The 13,856-nt window shown below is 45.9% G+C and overlaps 1 protein-coding gene across 1 annotated transcript in view; it reads left to right on the forward strand.

Moving 5' to 3' along the window:
• Positions 1–13,856, forward strand: part of rgs9b (regulator of G protein signaling 9b) — a 96,481-nt gene that overhangs the window by 55,432 nt on the left and 27,193 nt on the right. Inside the window, exons 10-15 of the mRNA XM_063030594.1 lie at positions 2,911–2,940; positions 6,306–6,367; positions 8,024–8,137; positions 8,599–8,714; positions 10,888–10,975; positions 11,940–12,078. Coding sequence (XP_062886664.1) covers positions 2,911–2,940; positions 6,306–6,367; positions 8,024–8,137; positions 8,599–8,714; positions 10,888–10,975; positions 11,940–12,078 — 549 coding nt within the window. The remainder of the gene's footprint in view (positions 1–2,910; positions 2,941–6,305; positions 6,368–8,023; positions 8,138–8,598; positions 8,715–10,887; positions 10,976–11,939; positions 12,079–13,856) is intronic.

A 13,856-nucleotide genomic window follows, 5' to 3' on the forward strand; every position in this document is an offset into this window, starting at 1 on the left:
GTTCCGATTCGACCCCCCCCCATCCACGCCCTTCCACATCTCCGTATCTTTGTCTTATAAAGAAAATTTCACTGTAATTATTCTATACAACCTTATTAATTCATCCATATGTATGAATATGCAGATGAATAAGGTTGGATTCTGTAAAACTGTTAACGATCGCTGGCAGCCTTTGCCCCCTGATTAAAAATTATCAGCTGCTGCAAAAATTGGCTTATGCCAAGACTCAATCCATTTAAGTAGTTTAAATGCATTAAGGATAACGATCTGTTTCTGGCAAAGGATTTTCAGATGATTATTTATCAGGTCTCTGAAGCAGGGTTTCCAGACTCTGCAGCTGTTTTGTGGATTGTTTGCAAGATTTGAGCCGTGCGAATAAAAGCTATAATTTGGCCGGAATCCACTGGAACCCAGCTGGTGGGGGGTGGTGGATGTATGTGGAATGGGCAGCTGCAGTGCCCTCTTGTGGTGATCACTCCCCCGATTATTCTTCCCACTAGCAGAGGGCAGAGTCGACAGAGGAAAGACTAAAACATTTCAGAATCAGGTCTATTATCACTGACATATGCCAGTGATATTAAATCTGATCCTGATAGGTATATATTTAGAATAAATACTTACGTATTTTATATAATTAAATAAGTAGTGCAAAACAGAGCAAAAATTAGTGAGGTAGTGTTCATGAATTCATGGACCATTCAGAATTCTGATGATGGAGGGGAGGAAGCTGTTGCTAAGATGTTGACAGAGTGTCTTCAGGTTCCTGTACTTCCACCCTAATGGTAGTAATGAGAAGAGGGCATGTCCTGGGTGGTGGTGGTGGTGATGGTCGTCAATGATGGATGGTGCTTTTTTGAGGCATCGCCTTTCGAAGATGTCTGTTTTGAAGATGATATTAGGGGATTTTCTGCTGTTGTGTTTTGCCGGGCCTGTTTCTGTGCTCTGTGACTCTAAAATTCCTCAGGCACTTCCCTCTTCTCTGTGTGAATTTTGCCGGTTCTGTGCTGTAACAATAGCATTGGCCTTGATGAACCTTAATCAATAGGAAACTAATTTACCTCCTGCCCAATCCCCGCACTCCACACCCTACACACAACAGTCTGATCAAAAAATATATTCAGTGTGTTTGTTCCAGTGCGTAGAGAATTTATAGAACATAGAACAGTACAGGCCCTTCAGCCCACCACGTTGTGCTGACCTTTCTTGAAGGTCAATCCTACCCTTCCCTCCCACATAACCCTCCATTTTTCTTTCATCTGTGTGCTTATCTAAGAGTCTCTTAAATGTCCTGAATGTATCTGCCTCTACAAAGACACGTGGCAGCGTGTTCCACGCACCCACCACTTTCTGTGTAAATGAAACCTAACCTCTGACGTCCCCTCCTATACTTTCCTCCAATCACTTTAAAATTATGTACTTTGTATTAGCTATTTCCACTCTGGGAAAATTGTGCTGGCTGTCCAATCTATCTATGCCTCTTGTCATCTTGTGACCTCTATCAAGTCATCTCTCATCTCTTTTGCTTCAAAGGGAAAAGCCCTCACTTGCTCAATTCATCCTCATAAGACATGCTCTCTAACCCAGGCAGCATCCTGGTAAATCTCCTCTGCACGCTCTCTAAAGCTTCCTATATAATGAGGTGACCAGAGCCGTGCACAATACTCCAAGCGTGGTCTAACCAGGGTTTTATAGAGCAGCTGCTTTACTTTGCAGCTCACCAACTCAGCTCCATGACTAACAGAGGCCAACACGCCATACACCACCACCCAGTCAACCTGCCCAGTGACTTTGAGAGATCTATGGACTCCTAATCCAAGACCCCTCTGCTTTTCCACACTGCTAAGAATTCTTACATTAACCCTGTGCTCTGCCTTCAAATTCAACCTTCAGAAGTGAATTACTTCACACTCTTTTCCCCTATTGAACTCCTATTCCCCTATAGAAATTAGTTGTAGACCCATATTTTATTGGAGTAGGGTAACTTATGGCTCGTTATTTAGATTTGCCCATAGATAAGTACATTTTAAAAACTCATTGGCAAGAGAAAATCTGCAGATGCTGGAGGAACTCAGCAGGGCTGGCAGCATCTATGGAAAAGAGTACAGTTGGGCCGAGACTCTTCAGCAGGACTGGAGAGAAAAAGATGAGGAGTAGAGTTAGAAGGTTGCAGAGGGAGTAAGAAACACAAGGTGATAGGTGAAACCGGGAGGGGGAGGGGTGAAGTAAAGAGCTGGGAAGTTAATTGGTGAAAGAGATACAGGGCTGGAGAAGGGGAAGTCTGAAAGGAGAGGACAGAAGGCTCCTCCCCCTTTTCTTTCCTCCATGGCCTTCTGTCCTCTCCTATTAGATTCCCCCTCCTTCAGCCTTGTATCTCTCTCACCAATCAACTTCCCAGCTCTTTACTTTGCCCCCTTCCCAGTTTCACCTATCACCTCGTGTTTCTTCCTCCCCTCCCCCCACCTTCTAACTCTGACTCCTCATCTGTTTTTCTCCAGTCCTGCTGAAGGGTCTTGGCCCAAAACGTCAGCTACTCTCCTTTCCATGGATGCTGCCTGGCCTGCTGAGTTCCTCCAGCATTTTGTGTGTGTGTGTGGTTGCTTAAAAACTCACTGTACTGGACTGCCACCACAACTCCCAAAGTCAGAGATCAAAGTTCTCCAGTAACTCCTGCCTTTAACTTAAAGTTCCCCAACAAATGCCTTTAATTAAAAGTAAGAGATAATTTTTTGCGCACACTCAGTAGCTTAATTGCAAACGATTTAACATTCACAGAGAGCACTAGCACTGAAGTAGTCAGCAGAGTCAAGAACACCCGAAGTCAGATCTCCGTTCTGGCCCCGTGCACTGCATGTGAAGATGTCTTTTTGTTACATTACTATTAATTACTTCGCAATTCTTTTTCTCCACCAGAGAAAGACCTATGACTCTTACAGGAGGGAGGTAGGTATTGTGGTTTGTACGTTGGTTCATTTCTGGGGAGGGCAATTTCCTGTAAAATTCAGATGGGAGTACAGATTGTTGTGGTTTATTTAATCCAAAATAGAATTAAAGGAAATTTATGCGACTGGAGGCCATTCAGCCCATCACACCTGTGTCTGTTGGGAACAAATCCTGGTTTTCTGGTTTATGGGTCTGTACCCCTGTCTCTCCAAGCACACAGCTAGCTCTGTGTGAAAGTGGTGAATGTTCTTACCTCTCTACCTTTTCAGACATCCAGCTCCCTTGGAGTGAGGGCATTTCCATCATCTCCCCTCCATTCCTTCTGTACACCACGTTACTCATGTTTTGAACTCTGTGGTAAGGGAAACAAGTCCTCCAAAAGTAGACTGCCCACCCCTCAGTGGAGTCCTCCCTCAACTTCACTGTTCCCTCTGTGGTGTGCGGCTGCGCGGTGACTGAAATGCTCCCGTGCACGTAGCCTTTGTTGCCGCGTGGCTTGCGTTTTCTTTTACATAAAGTGCCGCGCAGGTTTCAGGCTGTGTAAAATTTTCTCGCTCAGAGCAGTGGTTGGTCTGTGCAGCTGTAAAAAATAAAATTGGAGGGAATGTTGCTCAACTTCCCTCGTTGCAAAGTAGAAAGGCCCTTTCCTGTAGTCTAGAACCAGATGGTACAGTCCCAGAATAGAAGGACATCCCTTTAGAACAGAGATGAGGAGGAGTTTCTTTAGCCAGACGGTGGCGAATCTGTGGAATTCATTGCCAGAGACGATTGTGGAGGCCAAGTCATCGGGTGTTCTTAAAGTGAAAGCTGATAGGTTCTTGATTAGTCAGGGCATCAAATGTTACAAGGGAAGGAGAATGGGGTTGAGGGAGATAGTAAATCAGTCACGATAGAATGGTGGAGCAGACTAGATGGGCTGAATGGCCTAATTCTGATCCTATGACATATGGTCTGATGGGAAGTTCCCAGCCTTTCAAGTCTGGCCTCATGGTCTGTGTCCACCAATATCTCTGTAGATCTGCTACATACCCTCTCTAATTAGGTTTCTCCTGTAAAATGGTGAGTAGGCCTGTAGCCAGCACTCAAGCCTAACTGGTGATGTATGATGCTGCATCACCTCCCTGTTCTTGCGTTCAACCCAATGCCTTCACTAACAAAGGAAAATATTCCCTTCCCTGTAGCTTCCTTCTTTACCTTTAAGGATCCCTGGACTTTCAATCTGACTCCCTTATCTTGTCTCTCCACACCACTTGGTATTCTCCCATTTAATGGGGTTCCTTCGCAAACACACCACCTCATGCTCCTCTCGATTAAATTCCACTTGTTACTTTCCTATCCCACTCACCTGGCCATCTAAATCCCCCTGAAAATTAAAACAATAACAGCAGATGCTGTAAATCTGAAATAAAAGCCAAAAACACCGGAAACACTATTCAGGCGAGGCAGCATCTGTGGAAAGAGAAACGGATTTCACAAGGTCCCAGACTTAAAGCATTACGCTGTTTCTTTCCCCACAGATGCTGAGTGTCTCCAGCATTTAATTTCAGCTTCCTGCAGTCCAAACCTTCCCCCCCCCCATGAATCACAGAGAATTGTTATACCCTCAGCAAACCTCATCACTGACTTAGATATAAACCATTCCAGAAAGGGAAGACTGAGCATTGAGGCTTCCATTTATAGCCACTGAGCCAATTCTGGTCCAATTTGCCACTCTCCAAGGGATTTCACTTTATTGACTGACTTGTATATGGTAGCTGGTCTAAAGTTTTGCCTAAATCTACATAGAGGTAGACTTTACATCTGTGTAGACTTTAGCAAAGCTTTTGAGAACTGCACCACCACCCCCTGCCCCCGTTGACCCTCCCTGTTATCTTGGTTTCGTCAGACATAGCCTTCCCTTGTCCAGTCTGTGTTGAATGGCCCTGGTTAATCCACCCCTTTTTATACTGTCCATCTTCATTGGTTGCAATAGTTTTCACACCACTGAAGTTAACAAGCCAGTAATTAATTGATTTAGTCTTTTTAACCAATTGTACCATGTTCGCTGTCTGCCAATCTGCTAGCTTCACTCCTGTGGTTAGGAAGGGTTAATTGTGATGGACAGAGGCTCCTACCTTTGGACACTTATTTACTTTCTAAGACAATTAACCCCTTCATGAGTCCTCTGTTGCTGTCCCTGCCTAGCTCCAGCCTCCACACATTTCCTCCCGTGAGGACTGCATTGATAACAGCCCATCTCTTCCTAAAAGCTGGCAGTCTATTTTGGTGGTGCCAAGTTTGTAGTGTCTGGATTGTGAAACTGGATTCGAGTCGAGTCTCTTCTCCGGTGCACCAGTACGTTGAGGCTCGAGTGCAATGAGAAACATGTTGCAGCGGCGTCACAGGGACAGAGTTTCAGGCCACACACGCTGGGTTTGACCTGCTGTCAGGAATTAGTTCAGAAATGGTTTTAGACGATAGATATTTGTCACATATACAGGTACTTCGAAATGCGTCAGTTGCATCAACGAGCAACAACGTCCGAGCATGTGCAGGGAGCAGCCCGCAAGCGCCGTCATGCTTCTGGCGCCAAAATAGCTCGGCCACCGCTCACTAACCCTAATCCATATGTCTTTTGGAATGTGGGAGAGACCCAGCCGGTCACGGGGAGAGCGTACAAACAACAGCGGAATTGAACCTGGGTCACTGTCGCTGTAGTTATAGGCATCCGTTAGTCTCATGAGACCATGGATTTGCGTCTTGGAAGGTTTTCAGGGCGCAGGCCTGGGCAAGGTTGTACGGAAGACCGGCAGTTGCCCATGCTGCAAGTCTCCCCTCTCCACGCCACCGATGTTGTCCAAGGGAAGGGCATTAGGACCCACACAGCTTGGCACCGGTGTCATTGCAGAGCAACGTGCGGTTAAGTGCCTTGCTCAAGGACACAACACACTGCCTCAGCTGAGGCTTGAACTAGTGACCTTCAGATCACTAGACCGACGCCTTAACCACTTCGCCACGTGCCAACACTAAGTGGTGTCACACTAACCGCTACGCTATCGCCCTGCCTATAGTTTAAGTAATAATCATAATAATACTTTATTGACCCTGAGTGAGAAATTCTTTTGTTACATCAGCAACATTTAAAAACACTCTTAGCAGTGTGCAAACATAACTAATAATAAAAACTGAATAGTAATAGTGTAAAAATAAAAAAATAGTGTACTGATGTACAATAATAATGTATGGAATAATAAAGCAGAGACTATTGTACTATGATGTGTGTTCTCCTGTCACACAGAGATGAACTGTTGTATATGTTGTATAAATCCCTGAGTTTGTAGCATTATGGAACAATCCTTATGGGAACTGTTGTTTCTCTGTGTTAGATCATGTACTATCAACAAGCGCTGGTGAGGTCCCGAGTGAAGTCCTCCGTCTCACTGGGAGGGTAAGTACCTGCTTCACTTGGGAGAGGTGTTAAGTTGCTGCTGTTCCCTTCGACTCCTCACTGCTTGCAGGACTGCTCGCGAAGTTGAAGCAACGCTGGTGGTCTGGATTCTTAGGAGAGACTGGGCAGGTGGGGGTTCAGTCCTGTGGAGTGAAGGAGGCTGAGGGGTGACCTCACAGAGGCTTATACAATTGTGAGGGGCATCGAGAGGGTGGACTGTCAATGTCTATTTCCCATGTTAGGATGGGGTCCGAGGTAAGAGGGGAAAGGTTTAAAGGGGATCTGAGGACAGCTGTTCGCACAGTGGTTTGTGTGTACGTGGACTAAGCTGCCACTGGAGGGGTAGGGGCAGGTACAGGTGTAATGTTTGGACAGGTTCATGAATAGGAAAGTTTTAGAGCTAGAACCCCCAGCCTAGGGTCCACAGACCCCCTCGGCTAATAGTAGGAGTTCATGGCACAAAGAAGTGTGGGAACCCCTGGTTGAGACAAACACAGGCAAATAGGACTCTTTAGATACACACCTTGGTCAGCATAGATGGTTGGGGCAGAAGGGCCTGTTTCTGTACTGTATCACCCCATGACTGTACCTACATTAGATGAGCCAGAGTGTAAGGGACTGAGTGCACAGACGGGTGTCGCGAGGTGCCACCATTGGTGAGATAGTGTGACTGCAATGTGACTGTTTACGTAGGAAATACTCTTTGGAAGTCTGGTTGATCGCCGAGCTTGGCAAAACATTTGCAGATGTTTCTGCTCTTATTGAGAAGCCATCATCAGTGCACAGTTGAGAGTGTTGTCTCCTCAGAATACCAACCCTGGAGGAGTATATAAACTGGCATTCTGAGCGACAACACCCTCAATGGCACACTGATGATTGCTTCTCGGTTAGAGCCAAAACATCTGCAAACATTTTGCCAAGCTCGGCGATCAACCAAATAGCCAGCCTGAGCTACCAATATTCCACAATATTTCAAAAGGAAATACTCTTTACAAATCAGGATGTGTGAAGTTATATTGTCATAGTCATAGTCATACTTTATTGATCCCGAGGGAAATTTGATTTCGTTACAGTTGCACCAACCAAGAACAGAGTATAAATATAGCCATATAAAACCATAAATAATTAAATAATAATATGTAAATTATGCCAGTAAATTATGAAATAAGTCCAGGACCAGCCTATTGGCTCAGGGTGTCTGACCCTCCAAGGGAGGAGTTGTAAAGTTTGATGGCCACAGGCAGGAATGACTTCCTATGACGCTCAGTGTTGCATCTCGGTGGAATAAGTCTCTGGTTGAATGTACTCCTGTGCCCAACCAGTCCATTATGTAGTGGATGGGAGACATTGTCCAAGATGGCGTGCAACTTGGACAGCATCCTCTTTTCAGACACCACCGTCAGAGAGTCCAGTTCCATCCCCACAACATCACTGGCCTTATGAATGAATAAAATTACGTAACATTACGAATTGTGTAAAATTAGTAAGAATGCACAGGAAATATGTAGATGTGATATATTTCATCTTGGTATATATTATATACATTAGTTTAACATTCAGTGGAAGATACAGCACTTACTTTGACGTGCAATAATTTCACGGTCTGAGTTGTACTGTGGCAAGGATTAATACTGTTACTGTTCCTCCTTCCCTCAGGATTTTGAAATATTGTGAGCAGTATTTCACCCACGACCCCATAATGTCAGGGTGCCTTCCCAGCAACCCCTGGATTACTGATGATACGATGATCTGGGAAATCAACACCCCGATGTAAGTAGTTATCAGAATCAGGTTTATTATCACCGGTATGTGTTGTGAGATTTGTTAACTTAGCAGCAGCAGTTCAATGCAATACATAATCTAGAATAAATAAATGAATTACGGTACATGTATATTGAATAGATTAAAAATCATGCACAAACAGAAATAATATATATTTAAAAAAGTGAGGTAGTGTTCACGGATTCAATGTCCATTTAGGAAACAGATGGCATAGGGGAAGAAGCTGGTCCTGAATTGCTGAGTGTGTGCCTACAGGCTTCTGTACCTCCTCCCTGATGGTATCAGTGAGAAAAGGGCATGCCCTGGGTGATGGGGGTCCTTAATGATGGACACTGCCTTTCTGAGACACTGCTCCCTGAAGTGTATCAGCTCACTTCCTACGGCTGGAGGCCGGCAGGAGTTGTTGGGGCTTGCGGCTCGTCTCAGGCCTGTTTGTTGTCCCTCCGCAGGGTGGAGAACCCGACCAGGCTGCGGGTGGAGAGGTGGACGTTCAGCTTCCGCGAGCTGATGAGGGACCCCAGGGGCCGGCAGAACTTCGAGCTCTTCCTCAAGAAGGAATTCAGCGGTACGTACGCGCAGCTCGGTTAAATTCGGTTAAAGGAGCGAGGAGGAGAGATACGGCGGGGTGTCTCAGACCAAAACGCTGACTGTTTATTCCCTTCCATAGATGTTGACCTGCTGAGATCCCCAGCATTGTGTGTGTGTTACTCAAGATCTCTAGCATCTGCAGAATCTCTTGTATTTATAATTTGTGGTCAGCTTTGTAGAACATAGAACAGCACAGTACAGGCCCTTCGGCCCACGATGTGGTGCTGACTTTTTAACCTACTCGAAGATCAGTTTAACCCTTCCCTCCCACATAGGCCTCCTATTTTTCTTTCATCCATATGGCTGTCTTAATTTCATCCCTAATATATCTGCCTCTGCCATTACCGCTGGCAGTGTATTCCACTCACCTATCATTCACCCTATAAAGAAAAACTTAGCTTATGTGGGGGGATTGGGGAGAGTCTTTGGAGACTAGGGTAGAATCGGTTGTAGTGTAGGAGTGGTCTTGACTGCTCCGTGCTCCCTTATAGCAATGTCCTGAATCAGTCCCATCCCCTCCTTCGTTTATTAGTTCTGTACCGTGTCGTATGACCTGGGCGATCGTGGTCTTCCTATGACCAGGATTGTTCTTGGCAAATTTTTCTACAGAAGTGGTTTGTCACTGCCACCTTCTGGGCAGTGTCTTTACAAGACAGGTGACCCCAGCCATTATCAATACTCTTCAGAGATTGTCTGCTTGGCGTCAGTGGTCGCATAACCAGGACTTGTGATATGCACCAGCTGCTCGTATGACCATCCATCACCTGAGCCCATGGCTTCATGTCACCCTGATCGGGGGCTAAGCAGGTGCTACAAGGGTGACCTGCAGGCTAGCGGAGGGAAGGAGCACCTTACACCTCCTTTGGTAGAGACGTAGCTCCACCCCACCACCCAACAACCACTCCTTATTTCCACATAGTTATAGTCTCACACGCCATCAGCTCCCAATCTGGTTCTTTTGTCACTGACCGACACCAGGGCCTACCTGCACGACTTTGGGGAGTGTGAGGAAGCCAGAACATCAAGAAGAAATCCACCTGTTCTCAGGGAAAACATGCAAATTCCACACGGACAACGGTGGAGATCAGGATCGATCCTGGGTCACTGGAGCTGTGGTATCAATACCACTCTGTCCCTGTAATATACTGTGAGGCCAGGCCCAGTCTTCCAATCATACTGCAGCATTCACTGAGGCCGGGCCCGGTCTTCCAGTCATACTAGAGCATACACTGAGGTCAGGCCTGGACTGCCAATCGTACTGTAGCATACACTGAGGCCAGTCCTGGTCTGCCAATCACACCGCAGCATTCACTGAGGCCAGGCTCGGTCTTCCAATCATACTACAGCATACACTGAGGCCAGGCAGCATACACTAAGGCCAGGCAGCATACACTAAGGCCAGGCCCAGAGACTTGTTTCTGTGCCAGTTATTGTATTTAGTGCAATATTTGAAAAAAATTATTTAGCCTTACAGCGCGGTAACAGGCCCTTCCGCCCAATTACGCCCCTGTGACCGATTAACCTATGTACATCTTCGGACTGTGGGAGGAAACAGGAGCACTGGGAGGAAACCCACTTGGTCATGGGCAGAACGTACAAACTCCTTACAAGAGTGGCAGAATTGAACCCGGACTGCTGACGCTGTAACAGTGTTACCCTAACCACTACACGATAGTGCCGCCCTTTTGAAATGTTTGAAAATACGGCGTATTTCCCACATTATAGAGGGGTGGCATTTCTAGGCAACTGCCTGTATCGTGATCTCTTTCTAACAGGAATCCTTGACAAAATTAGTTGCTTCTTTAATATTTTGTGTTTATTAACTAAATTTATTTATTTACTTACTTATTGTGAACAGCCCTTCCAGCCCTTTGAGCTGCACCTCCCAGCAAGCCCCAATTTAACCCAAGCACAGTCGTGAGACAACTTACAATGACCAATTAACCTACCAAACGCTACATCACGTAAATTCTACAAGGGTGAATTGTTTTTTGCATAACTCAGATTTTTTTCAAATTCAAATTCCGTAAGAGTGAATTTCCGCTAGCCCAACTGCTGTAACTCAGTGCGATTCCATTTCCTCTAAACTGCTAATTGTGCTGGTGGTTCAGAGTTTGCCAAATGTGAATTGACAAGCTTTTACATCACAGGAGAGAATCTGGCCTTCTGGGAGGCTTGCGAAGACTTGAAGTACGGGGAGCAGTCAAAGGTCAAGGAGAAGGCCGAGGAGATCTACAAGTGAGTTGGCGTGAAGATCCCACAACAACTGCACCATGTGACTCTAAGGGCCAGTTTCTGTGTTGTACAGCTCGACCGCTCTTTGACAAACACATTGATTCAATACAAAAAGTGAGTTATGGAACAGGAGCACGATAAGAGCTGATTGTCCTGTAAAATAAACCAGACATCTGCGTCTCATACCTCCAACAACAGCTGTAAGGTCCAAGCTGATGTGTGAGTGGCGGATGCTCAAGGCTGGGGAAGCTATGCTGACAATAACAGAAGAGGAAGGGCAGCTTTGGACAGTCTCACTGGCACCTCGTCCTCTCCCCATCCTCTCACTAAGGCAAATGCAATGTTAGCATTCATTCCCCCAGTGACTAGAATATAGAAGTAAGGATGTAATGCTGAGGCTTTATAAAGCACTGGTCTGACCACAACTGAAATATTGCAAGCCGTATCGGGCCCCTCATCTAAGAATGGATGTGCTGGCATTGGAGAGGGTCCAGAGACAGTTCACGAGAGTTATCCTGGGAATGAAAGGGTTAATTTTTGAGGAGCGCTTGATGGCTCTCGGCCTGTACTCACTGGAGTTTAGAAAGTTGCGGAGAGATCCCAGTGAAACCTATTGAATATTGAAAGGCCTAGATCGAGTGCACGTGCAGAGGATGTGTCCAATAGTGGGGTAGCCGAGGGAACAGCCTTGGAATAGATGGACATCAGTTTAGAACAGAAAGGAGAAGGAATTTCTCCAGGTAGAAGGTAGTGAATCTGTGGAATTAATTGCCACAGACAGCTGTGGAGGCCAAGTCACTGGGTATATTTAAAGCCGAGGTTGATAGGTTCTTGATTAGTAAGGGTGTCAAAAGATACAGGGAGAGGGATAATAAATCAGCCCTGATGGAATGGTGGAGGAGATCCAATGGGTCAAGTGGCCTAATTCTGCTCCTATGTCTTATTGTTATCTCTCCTTTGGATTCAGGACCTTCCTGGCACAGGGAGCAAGACGCTGGATAAACATTGATGGCAGGACCATGGAGATCACGGTGAAGGGTCTGCAAAACCCTCATCGCTATGTGCTGGATGCTGCCCAAACTCACATCTACATGCTGATGAAAAAGGTTGGTCCCTGCCTCTTCCACAGCCTTTCAGTTCTGTGTACCTCAGCCTCATGCTTGAGCGAGCTTTGGCTTTCCCCTTTGTAGTGAAGGACGATGAGAGGTAACTTGATAGGGGTTCTTCACTGGAATTCAGAAGAATGAGGGGCGACCCCATTGAAATCTATCAAATGTTGAAAGGCTTCGATAGACTGGATATGGAGGAATGTTTCCTATTGTGGAGGAATCTAAGATCAGAGGACACAGCCTCAAAATAGAAGGTCGTCCTTTTAGAATGGAGATGAAGAGGAATTTCTTTAGCTAGAGAGTGACAAATCTGTGGAATTCATTGCTGCAGGTAGCTGTGGAGGCTGTCATTGGGCATATTTAAGGCAGAGGTTGGTAGATTCTTGATTAGTCAAGGCAAGAAGAGATACAGGGAGAAGGTAGGAGATTTGGGACCGTGGAAAATTGGATCAGCCATGATGAAATGACGGAGCAGGCTTGAAGAGCCAACTGGCCTAATTCTGCTCCTATAGCTTAAGGGCTTAGGTATACAAGATGATAAGATGGTGTAGTTAGAATGGACAGCCAGAGACCTTTTTCCCAGGGTGGAAATGGCTAATATGAGGGGGCATGGGTTTAAGGTGCATGGGTGTGGGGGGGGGGATGTCAGAAGTAAGTTTTTTACGCAGAGAGTGGTGGGTGCGTGGAACCCACCCAAGGGTGGTGGTATTTAAGAGACTCAGATAAGCACATGGATGATAGGAAAATGGAGGGCTGTGTAGGATGAAAGGGTTAGATTCATCGTGGGCTGAGGGGTCTGTATGGTCCTGTGGTGTTCCATGTTCTATGCCGTATCACACACTGGAGATCTTTACACTGTTCTCTTCACCTTACAAACTGCTTCATTACAGCTTTGCCCGTCATTGTCCGTCTGCACTGCAGCTTCTCTGATAAAAGATAAAGATACAGAGAGTGATGGGTCAGCCGTGGCAGTAGAGGCAGATGCATTAGGAGCATAGAAGAAGCTCTTGGACAGGCACATGGATGATAGGAAAATGGAGGGCTATGTGGGAAGGAAGAGTCAGATTGATCTGAGAGGAGGTTGGCACAACATTGTGGGCCGAAGGGCCTGTACCGTGCTATAAAGCTTGAAGGGAAGTAACTGTTCTTGAACCTGGTGGTGCATCAGGTTGGGGTTGATGGTAGGTGTGAGAAGATGGCATGGTCTGGATGGTGAGGATAGATTTTACATTCTTGAGGCAGTGCCTCCTACAGATACTACCGATGGTGGGAAGCTATGTGCCCGTGGCGGATTGGATGTGTTCACTACCCTCTGCAGCTTAATGTTCCTGCATTTTCTACCGGACCATGATGAAACCAGTCAGGATACTTTCAACAGTACGGCCGTAGAAGTTTGTTGAAGAGTGTATGGTGACTCTCTTCCTAAACTTGCTAAAGAATAGAAATAAGCACAATTTCGCAGCAATGGGACTGTCAAGGTGCTCATTGTACAGGAAGTAATGACCATTAGGGAAAGAAATCCAATGTCCTTCCTGTCTTGGGCGATGTGATCCAGATCTAGGGGCAATATCCTGCTGCCATCAGGAAAATGGTACAAGAGCCTCAGGACTCGCACCAGCAGGTTCAGGAACAGTATTACCCCTCTTGAACCAAAGGGGATAACTTCACTCAACTTCACTTGCCCCGTCACTGAAATGTTCCTCCAACCACTGGGCTCCCTTTCAAGGACTCTTCATCTCATGTTCTCGATATTTATTTATTTATTATTAATAGTT

Source organism: Mobula hypostoma, chromosome 22 (assembly GCF_963921235.1).
Source record: "Mobula hypostoma chromosome 22, sMobHyp1.1, whole genome shotgun sequence".
Lineage (NCBI taxonomy): Eukaryota > Metazoa > Chordata > Chondrichthyes > Myliobatiformes > Myliobatidae > Mobula > Mobula hypostoma.